The following is a 10,480-nucleotide window of genomic DNA, read 5'->3' on the forward strand; positions in this document are numbered from 1 at the left end:
GTGTGTGTGTGTGTGTGTGTGTGTGTGTGTGTGTGTGTGTGTGTGTGTGTGATTTAAGGATGTTGTGCTTCTAAAACTTAAGCCTTCCATTAAAATTACACATTCTAACCAAAAGTTCTCCCAATCCAAAATAAAAGTCATGGGGGTACAGACTGAGGTCGAACAGAAACATTGTAGAGTGTAGATTTTTTTCAGTCCTGTTCTTACAAACTCACCAGTTGTTCTGGTGGATGTTGTTGTAGCTGCTGACACTGCAGTGTGAGCTGAGCAATAGTCTTGTCTCGGTTCTTCAGCTCCTCTCTGAGCACCTCTACTTCCTTAATCAGCACCTCCATCTGAACACACACACACACACACACACACACTGTTTGAGGAACTAACAGGAGACCGCCTCAAGAGGGTAGATGCAATGTTTACTGTTTAGATGTATAGACCATGTCCATCCAAATGCAGAGGAAGGTTTCTTACCTGTGACACAGTGGTATTGTCTTCAGACTGCTCAAAAACATCTGTTGAAGAGTCTGTTTCCTCAAGCTTGAAACATAAACACACACACTCAGAAGGGGGCACACAAACAGATGCAGAGTACAAAGTGAGCTGAATCAATTGCCTTAGGCATGCCTCAAAAGCAATATTTCACCAGAGGGAATTTTTTGGGTTTTTTTTTTTTTTTTACTCTTTTACACATACTCTCCAGTGACCCTGCATGTCTAGCCACCAGGATCACATACCGGAGGCGAAGTATGGGATTGAAGAATCAATATTGAAAAAAAAAAAACTGTCCCTACCTTCGTGCACCTAAATAAAAGCAGAACTATTTAAAAGATTATTTTTCTCATATTTTATCTTTTTGTGTTTACACAAAAATCACAGTCTGTGCTTTTGTCACAATTAGATGAAGGCCAAAAAAGATTTGTTTTTTTTTTATATACCTCACCAAAACCTAGTCACATCTGTTCAAAGACCAAAAATATCGCAAAAAATGTGATATTTCATGCTAGGAAAAACAAAAATATTACATTTTTATCATTTTTTGTCACTCATTTGACAAAGAACTAAAACTGTAGTTCAACATCACATCCAACCTGATGCTCATTAAAGTTAAACTGATTTATCCAATTAGATTCTGTATGAGTAAAAAGAAATGTGCCAGATGTCTGACTGTTAGCAAAACGAAGCAAAACAAATTAGAATTCAGCAACAGAAGGTATAATTTACATTTGATGTTTTGAGCTCAGCGCTGTACTTATTTTTTGCTGTTGTTTGCTTTGTTTTTCAAAGAAWATATATACAATTAAAAAATAAATCTTGAAAAGGCATTAATTCAAAGGCAAACAAAATATCAATACCTATGCTATAAAAGTCAAATGAATTTGAGCCATTTAGAAGGATTTATTGCTGTGGATTGAGCTGAGATGAGGAAACTGAGGTTTTGAAGCATTTTAAATAAATTTTAAGCAAATGCTAGTTGGATTCACATCTCTCTGCAAATGCAGGACAAACCTCTAGTAACATTTTGAGCTGGAGCAGCTGATTCTTGAGCAAGCTGCAGTCCTGATTCATGTGTCCGAGTGTGAGTTCATCCAGCATCGGTGTGTAGCCTCGCTGCCTGGCTTCAGACGGGACAAACCGTGAAGAGGCTTTTGAACCCCTGAAGCCATCATAATTCTGGAAGACATATGCCCTGAGAGAGAAAATTTTATAAAATAATTTAGAGTTTTTGCTCGTTTTTCATTCTACAGTTCAATCGTGTTCAGCAAACGTTTTAACTTGTGAGCCTGACCAACCTGCCATCACCGTGAAAGTGATCCGAACCACTCCAGCGGTGTTGTTTACRACGCTGTCCTTGCCGGTTGGCTCGTTCTGGTCGCTCAATGTGGGACATTCTTTCAAAGTCTATATTAAGAGAATTTAAAGCAACAGTGAGACTGCATAAAGGAAAGCACAAAAAACAAAAAACAAAAGCTATACATGAAAGGGGAAAAACAAGCAAATTTGTCATAAGTTACTATTAATGCTGTTTTTGTGGTTGAACATAAAAAGTTACATGCAAAAATGTATATTTTTTCCTTTAGCTCTTTTATTTGTTACTGTATTTATAACAAATGTAAGGTAAGCATACATGTAAATGCAATGGATACACTTATAGTAAAAAAAACTCTAAATAAGAACAAAAAACAAGATATTTTTATCTGACTTTGTTTCTTTAAAATGTTGCCAACATCCAATGAAAACATTTGCTCACAGAGACAGATGTTAGCATTTTTACAAGCCACTGTAAAGAAACAGTATTTAGCAGCACTCAATGGCACACAGCTGTGAAAAGAACCATGATGGCAACAAAAAATGACTAACAGAGTGCTATCTCTGGGAAATAAAACAACTCTTGACTTTCTAAATGTGACACACTCAGATGTTTATACAGAAAGTAAGTGAGGAAAGCAGATAAGGACTGAGACGACGAGAATCCAATGATTTCAGCGGTGCTGGTGAAAATACTTTACCCCGAGAGTCACCACATAGCAGAGGAGCAGACCGCCTGTTTACGAACAGACAGCCTGTTTTGCATACGAGGCTGTTACATTCCTGAAAACTTAAGTGCCCCCAATGACTTGTTTTTATTTTTGTAAGCTTAGAAAAACTCTTCTAAAAAGTACAAACTGAATATATTCCAACTTGAAAAAAATCTATAAATGCAGGTAAACTCAAACGGAAAGTGGAGAAAAATGACTCCTCGTCTCGTCAGCTGATGATCTGTTAGAGCCAGGGGAAAAAGTCAGCCCCGCTCCCAGCTTGCCCGGCCCGGTCTATGTTGACAGCCTTGTTTTTCTGGGAACTCCCAGGAAACTRGAGCTGGAGAGAGGACTGTGGTTGTGCTGGTGAGAAAGGGAGTGAAGTGACTGGTTTGTGTCCAAGCCGAGGAAGTTACCAACAGAGAGGGAATCTGTGGCCTCTCTCCTTTCATGGGAGCTGACAGCTGGATGAAAACCCAAWGAGTCCTTTTTTATCCTCCTCTTTCTTTAACTTTTTTCTGTTTYATGGCAAAGTTGGAGTGTATTTAGGAAAAAGACACCCTTCCTCATGCCACAACYAAGTCCTGCCCTGTGGGCTGGACTCTAACTGGACTCTTCAGTTTCCCTCTCGTGACATGAATTCTACTCATGACATAAAGTGCTATAAATATGGTCGTTACCCGGAAAGGAGGAGGAMGGGACGACGACGCACTAATAACATTCCTGCGGTGTGAGCATTTCCCTCTTGCTCACCGGCTCCTTTTCTCAGGAACAAAATCAATGTTTACAGGGACTCTATGCTAATTTAGGAAACAGTCTGTTTAGCTTGATATAGAGTTTCTGTTGACGGCATTTTGAAAAGGTGTTTAGGCTACTTTATAGTCATTTTTGAAGCTGTACTTTCAAAACAAGAATACAAAATGYAAACTCATTTTAGGACACTTGCATCTCTACTATGTTAAGTTCATACTTTTTAAAATTTAAAGCATGACCCAAATCAAATATATCTGTGTTCTGTTCAGATCAAAGGCTAATTAAAGTAGTGAAAACATGCTTTAACTGGAACTWAGGTGAAAAGGTTAATAACAAAATACAATATTCTATGGGAAATACATAAGTAATGAAGTTCTTAAGTAAATGTGTCTAGTATTGGATAGAAAATTTAAAATAAAACTATCTAGGTTTGAAACCAAAAACTATTTAAAACCAAATTTATCTATCAGTCTATCTATAAATCTATCTATAAATCCATCCATCCATATATATATATGAAGATAGACCTTTATTGTCATTGTACAGAGCACAATGAAATTACAGTTCATAACACCCATTCAGAAGAATTTATATATAAAACCTTGCAGTAAAATCAATGTCTACATCACACAGTGTCATATAATACTCTCTAATATAATATTTAGAAAAATCTGTTTCTCATTAGCTGTCATATTAGCTGCTTTTACCAAAATAAAAGATTATAAACAATTAAAGCAACTTTTTAAATAAAACGTAAAAGGTCTTGCATTACACAAATATGTTTTTTAGCAATATTTGACAACTATTTTTGTGAGCAAATGCCCCTTTATACRTTTTTATATACACATGACAGCATATATACACGGTTCCTCTAATGAATTTTATGATGCTGAAAGGCGCCCTGTTTGTACAAACTAAGCTTGTCAGAGTCATTCAGAGAAAGCGACAGCATTAAATCCATTAGCAATGAAATGTACCATGATAGTTCTGGCTTTAGGACTGACAAAAGAAAATTCATTTCCAAGAATTCATTATATTCTGTGACAAGAGAGGTCAGTCCTCAACCCTTTTTCTCTCCTCTACTGAAGAACAAAATGCCACACAAACTGATGGAGCCATAATTGTGTCAACACTGTTATTATGTGGTAATAATGTGACCTGATTACCTTTAACACGTCCAGAGAAACAATTTTACTCTGTTTTAATGAGAATAAATATGGGAAGTAAGAATGTGCGAAGAAAAGTTGTAAAACTCTGAAAAATGTTTCAAAGTAGAAGTTAGTGTTGAGATGTGTAGATCTTAGAGCACAAACACCAAGCTGCTGTCGTCAAGGGGAATAAATGTTGAAGAATACAAATGCACTTTGCCTTGCAACCATACTTATCAACCATGTACATCTGTGCACATCTGTTCATGTAAACAGACTTAGACAGCAGGATGAATACTTCTTCTAAGTTCACTTAAAAAAGCATATTTTCAAAGAACAAAGTTTGAATGTATCCCACCAACCAAATACTAAAAATGTGACAGGACATAATACATGACCAAGTATCCATTAAACCTATTTAATGGATGTTGCAGTGGTAAATATTCACCCAAGGCAAAGCTAGATTCAATTTATTCAAACCATTATATCAACCAGAAGGATTCTGCTGGGACTAGAAAGCTCAGACATGGGTAATGTACTCATCTACATTTATAATCAGAGAGTTTTGCTGGAGGTATCCACAGAACATTAGTATAAGTCATGGCCTAATAATGACCTCACAAATTTTATGTGGGATAACAAGAAAAAAACTTGTCTGCATGTGTGTGCTGACCGTGTAAGCCGTCGTCTGGGAGATCCACATCCAACATTAGGTCATTTTCATCCAGAACTTCGGTTTCTGAAGGGGTCAGGTTGTTCAGGATATCCTGAGAACCACAAGCATTTTAGGTTAAAYTCACTGTATTATAAAAAGATTTTGCAGCATTAAATAAAGTACATAGTGTGAGTACAATTGAATAATTTTATGAAGTTGCTTCTAGACTAAGTGCTTTAAAATTCATGACAAACTGCACAAAGAGATTTATGACAAAAAAAATGATATGCAGTCTTTAGTCTGCTTTTAATTAGGCTCGGCATGCATGTTTTTGAGTGACATGTCATTTCGAAGCTTACTGAATTGCTATGGTGATCTCTGGCACTCACCATACTTTGCACGCAAACATCACAGTTCTACATTGACATTTGTTCAAATACAACTCAGTTTTTTTTTTTTTCAAAATACTTAGATAATAATTTATGGCCCAGTTTTATTTTTCTTTTGATACAGTTTTAAGAATTTTCCCTACTTTCAACAACAAAATGAGGCATACATCTGAATACACAAAGCAGAAGAGGCTTTTGAAAAACTATAACCCAATTATGAATGATAATGCATGGTGCTTTGGAAGCCCAACAAACACGCTTGTCATATCATTCGCAAAATATACAGCTAGTTGTTGTTCCGTACTGAATATTTCAAAGCATATCCAAAAGCAGGGAAAATAAATAATGGCTTAAAGGTTTGTTTGTTTTTTGTCATATTAAGGCGTTTTCTGTGCTTTACGAAACTAAGCTGACTGGGCTTTGACTAGAAGACATAAGCTCAAAATTAGCTATTACTGAGTATTTCATGTGTTGCACAATGACTGGTGCTGTGTTTCAGACTCAGTGATGGAAGGCTAATGAAGGAAATAGAACCAAAAAATAAAAAATAAAACATTTCTGTTGTCTTCCAATTATTGCCACAGAAGAGGTAGGTGGAATGCATTTTTTTAGATTCTCTGCACAAAAACCTTTCCCATCTGTTTTATTCCCTCTCATTCTGCATTTTGTGATTGACTTCTCTCTTAATTCCTCTTTCCTGTTGCTCTCTTCTCATTAAAYTATAAACAATTATCAAAAAGCCAAGTGGTTAGTGCTCAAGTTTTTTTTTTCTTTTAATCATTTGTATTTTGGTATTGGAACACAGATTTCACGAACAAGAATATATTTATGTAAATGTTTTTTTTGTTTTTGATAATGTTGTGCACAGGCAAACATTCAGGGCTGGACTCGGGCATTGCGGGGAAGGCAGGAGTGAAACTGCTAAATGAGTGATGGCAGCTGCAGCAGAGAGTAAAATAGAGTTGGAGAACCTTTGAATCAGCAGTATGTTTYCCGAAGATTTATCTCTTCGCATTTTCTTTTGTTTTGTTGACAGAATAACAGGGTGCTGTCCGTGCCAGGGTGAATATACTGGGTAGATGTGTTGAAACTCAGATATGAACTGACATAATAAAAAATACAACCCCAGACACAAATGAACTGACCTCATAATAAAAAGCAGAAGGTGACAACACAGCAGGCTCCCCCAGGTGGTTCCATTGCTCGACAATTYAAATGTTTGGATCGTTTACACATTGCACTGTTTTATCATGACACAGACCAAGAATAAAACTACAGACTTGATTTCTTAGCAACTAAGAATCCATGATGATACCAATAAAAGTGYTTTTTTTATTAACTTAGTCAATCTGCTCCTCTTTCCTTTACGTGTCCTTGCATGACCTAAAAAGTGACAATTTTAAACAACATGACTGTGATGAAAAAGTTACAAGCCAAGGTTCTTTAAAACAGTTACTTTTCTCACTTTGTATAAGCAGGTGAGTTTTAAGCCTCACTGGTGCAACAGCAAAGCTGGTGAACTGGCAGCATTTTTCATAAATGGCTCAGCATTGTGCAGACAAAAGGCTTAAGAACTTCATTTAAAGACTAACAGCTTTACTTGTCTTAACCTGAAGCTAAAAAAGTATAAAATTAGAGAGAAAAAAAAAATATATATATATATATGAGATAGGGACAAGCAGACACATTTCTGCAGTTTCAATAAGAAAAATAAAACCATAATTTGACGTCTTTTTGGTTTTGTTTTGTGTTTTTTTTCTTTATTACTTGAAGTTTTAGACAAAAGTTTACAAAGAAGGAAGAAAATGTACAGGATTACATCAGACAAAAAGAAGAATTCCAAGGTAATTTGGTGACATTCAAAAGTGCACAAAACCAAATTTGAATTTAAAGGTTTTTTTATTACTTTATTTATTTATTTATTTTTGCTTTCAAACAAAATGGCATCCAACTAGGACTGCTACGAAARGTTTATATAAAACACTATTCTTCATTCATGTAAGCTTAATCTAAGTATGTTGACACTCAAGAAAGATTTTCCAAAAACTTTGTTGTCAGTTATCTAAAGCTGTGTTTTTGTGTGTGTATGCCAGGCCAAAGCACATTTAAATGAACATTAATTAATTAATARCATCTCGTTTGTATCCAGATAAAGTCTCAAACACAATAACAACTGGCCACAAAGTTTGTGAAAATCCAAATGTAGAAATAATGCCATGTATTACTATCTAATATTCTTGTACTGCATGTTTGTGAAGGTTAATAACTTTATAATGTGTGTGTTAGATATGGATCAGTTCCACTTTGTGGTTGTTTAGAAGGTCAGGGATAATCATGTTTTTAAATGGTTATTGTCTTTGATGTGTAATATGAATATGGTAAACTCTTGTGCTCAAGGACAAAAAAAAGAGGTAAATATTATGCAATGATTTGACATAATACAACATGTTTTAGTACACTATGAGTATCAATCTGTTTGACAAGATTTTAAAAGGAATAATAAAACTTCATAAATGTTCATTGTAATCCACAGGTGTGGTATTTCAAATTTTCATTTTCACTAAAATTGTTACTATTGTAACAAATGAGTCAATAGTACACAACGAATATCAGTATATGCCKAAACTAAAAAGAAAGGTTGATGCCTTTAAAATATTTTCAAATAACTTTAAAAATGTTTTYATTTCTGAGGATAATGTTGATAGATTCAACTAAGGCTTGGAAATCATGCAGTGATTGTGAATAGTAGCTCTCAGTTTCAGCATCTGTTTTGTAAAGCTGGTATTGTGCTTATCTGCATGGCACATAATGGGAATGTTATTATGAGCTCTGGAAGCCCACTCCTTGATTTTGCACTGAGCTATATGAATGCAGAAACAGCTACAAATCAACACAAAAAAGGGTTGCATGCATAAATGAGAAAAGCTTTCAAGCGTACCCACAGTGGCGCCATGAAGGATTCACAGTGCCCCCAAGTGGGCCAAACAAGCCACTGCAGCCTGGTAATTTGCCTGCAACAGGGGCGTGTGTATCTTATCCATTTATGCATGCAAGCAGGACACATGAGAGACAAGTTTCAGATATATGAATGTTATTACCACACTTCATTCATCCATCCATCTTCGGTTCAGAACCAAGACAGAATGCCTCTTTTCTAAKGAAGGCAGAAAGGCCTTCATCTAGCCCTAAAATGAATTGTATCATACATTGTAGCATCTCAACAGATGCCAGTGCCACATTATATTGTRTAAGTCCTCAAAAACTGTTAATCGTTTTGGACAGAAACAGGCCTTTGTGTTAGAATTATTTTTGTTGCTCTTTTCAGCTCATTACGAACAACAACTTACCCACTGAACAAGGGAATGATGAGGAGTGAGATACAAACAGATGGAGAGGAAATGGCAGGAAAAAAGGGGTGGGGATAGAGGGAGCTCAGTGCATCCAATTACAGTAAGTGGATTCATTTCCTCTAATCAAATAGCTCAGTTAAATATCTCACAGGCAGATTCCCCATAGAGCCGATCTTCACACATCAGCAATCAGCCACTACATTTCCCTTTCTCCATCCTTTTATTTCTGCCATTTTCCTTTTCACTCTCTTTTCCCCTCAAGCTCCCACTTACTCATCAGGCCTTCCCTAACCATGCGAGAGGCTGTTTCGCCGCTGTCTTCTTCTCAGACCAGGGATTTGTTGATGTTGCTGCATTAAATGAGTTTGCTGATCATTTCATGGGTGTTGAATTACATGGTTTTACCCAAGGGTAGTAATGATGGTTTCCACAGATCCAGAAACAGCCTGCAGTCATCCATAGGTGAACTGGATTGGCCCAACTATGATGATATTTAGATACCGTAATGATAACTAGATTTTTATCTTTCTTATTAAGCTACTACACTTGCTTTTAATTAACACATTCAAGAAGCAAATTTAAKTAATGTAATTATAATGATAATGTCTTTGTATTTATTCTTAAAATTGTTCTTCTGGGTGCCAAATTTAACAAAAGTTCTGTCTAATATTGATTCAGACTGTGTGGTGTTTTGACAAAATTATTATCAAGAGGACATCAGGTTAGCAAAAAACATCTGATAAAATATCAAACATGGTCAAACACACACGCCACTACTCTTCATTAATAATTCCTAACCTGATACAAGTCAGAAACACGTGACTGTACTAATCACTAAGCAAAATACAGACTTGTCTTTTGTTCTCTTTTTGCTTTAGTAGTTACTAAAAGTCTATTGTTTAATTTATAAAGATTTTTTGTCTTATCGCTTGTGTCAACATCGTATAATGAAATTAATCATCAGGCAAAGCCCACTATACAATTTCTAATCCAGTTCATTTTTAAGCTCTTCATGCATTCCTGAGATCATATGCCTTGGTGCAGGAATATAGAGAACAAAAATAAGGCCAGTGATGTGATTAAGAAACAGTTGGTGGGTAGGTCAGGATAACCCTCAGAGAGAGAAAAGCCTGAACATCGAGACAGCAATGAAAACTGAAAAAATAATGTGGCGGTTTGATTTCATTCAAAGCATTTGTTTTGCCCTAACAGTTTGAACACTTTTTTCTTATTAAATAAATAATTCAAAAAAGAACTAATGAACACGAGAATGAAAATGTTGCCACAATGAAAAAGGTTTTAAGATTTAAAATGGGGTATATAATTATTATTCCACTTATAAAGCTTATTTACTTGTTTTCCACTAAGAAAAACAGTGATACCACAGGCTTGGAAATGCAAGGTTCTTTAAACCTATGCTATGTAAATATATAAAAGAGCAAGTTGTTTATGCATTCAGTCAGTACAAAGAATGATAGAACATTCTGGCTTGAATCTGAAGGGCTGAAGGATTATATTGCACCATAACGTTGGTCCAACGTTTGTAGTGAATGAATTGAAAAGTCTTTTTAAGCTTCTTTTTTAAAAGGGGCATATCATGTAAAATCAACTTTTTTTGAGTTTTATATCATGTTATAATGTTCTACTCTCATAAAAAAACATGCCCAAAGCC

The 10,480-nt window shown here is 35.5% G+C and overlaps 1 protein-coding gene across 3 annotated transcripts in view; it reads right to left on the reverse strand.

Annotated features, from left to right (window-relative positions):
• The window catches only part of ccser2a (coiled-coil serine-rich protein 2a), a 41,193-nt gene that overhangs the window by 14,172 nt on the left and 16,541 nt on the right, over nucleotides 1–10,480 (reverse strand). For all 3 annotated transcript variants that reach the window (XM_013999861.1, XM_013999727.1, XM_013999795.1), the window contains exons 4-8: nucleotides 5,088–5,181; nucleotides 1,788–1,896; nucleotides 1,504–1,684; nucleotides 469–534; nucleotides 216–335 (exon numbers count right to left, since the gene is read on the reverse strand). In XM_013999861.1, the coding sequence (XP_013855315.1) occupies nucleotides 216–335; nucleotides 469–534; nucleotides 1,504–1,684; nucleotides 1,788–1,896; nucleotides 5,088–5,181 (570 nt within the window). The remainder of the gene's footprint in view (nucleotides 1–215; nucleotides 336–468; nucleotides 535–1,503; nucleotides 1,685–1,787; nucleotides 1,897–5,087; nucleotides 5,182–10,480) is intronic.

The sequence above is a fragment of the Austrofundulus limnaeus genome, unplaced genomic scaffold (assembly GCF_001266775.1).
Source record: "Austrofundulus limnaeus strain Quisiro unplaced genomic scaffold, Austrofundulus_limnaeus-1.0 Scaffold0, whole genome shotgun sequence".
NCBI classification, from domain to species: domain Eukaryota; kingdom Metazoa; phylum Chordata; class Actinopteri; order Cyprinodontiformes; family Rivulidae; genus Austrofundulus; species Austrofundulus limnaeus.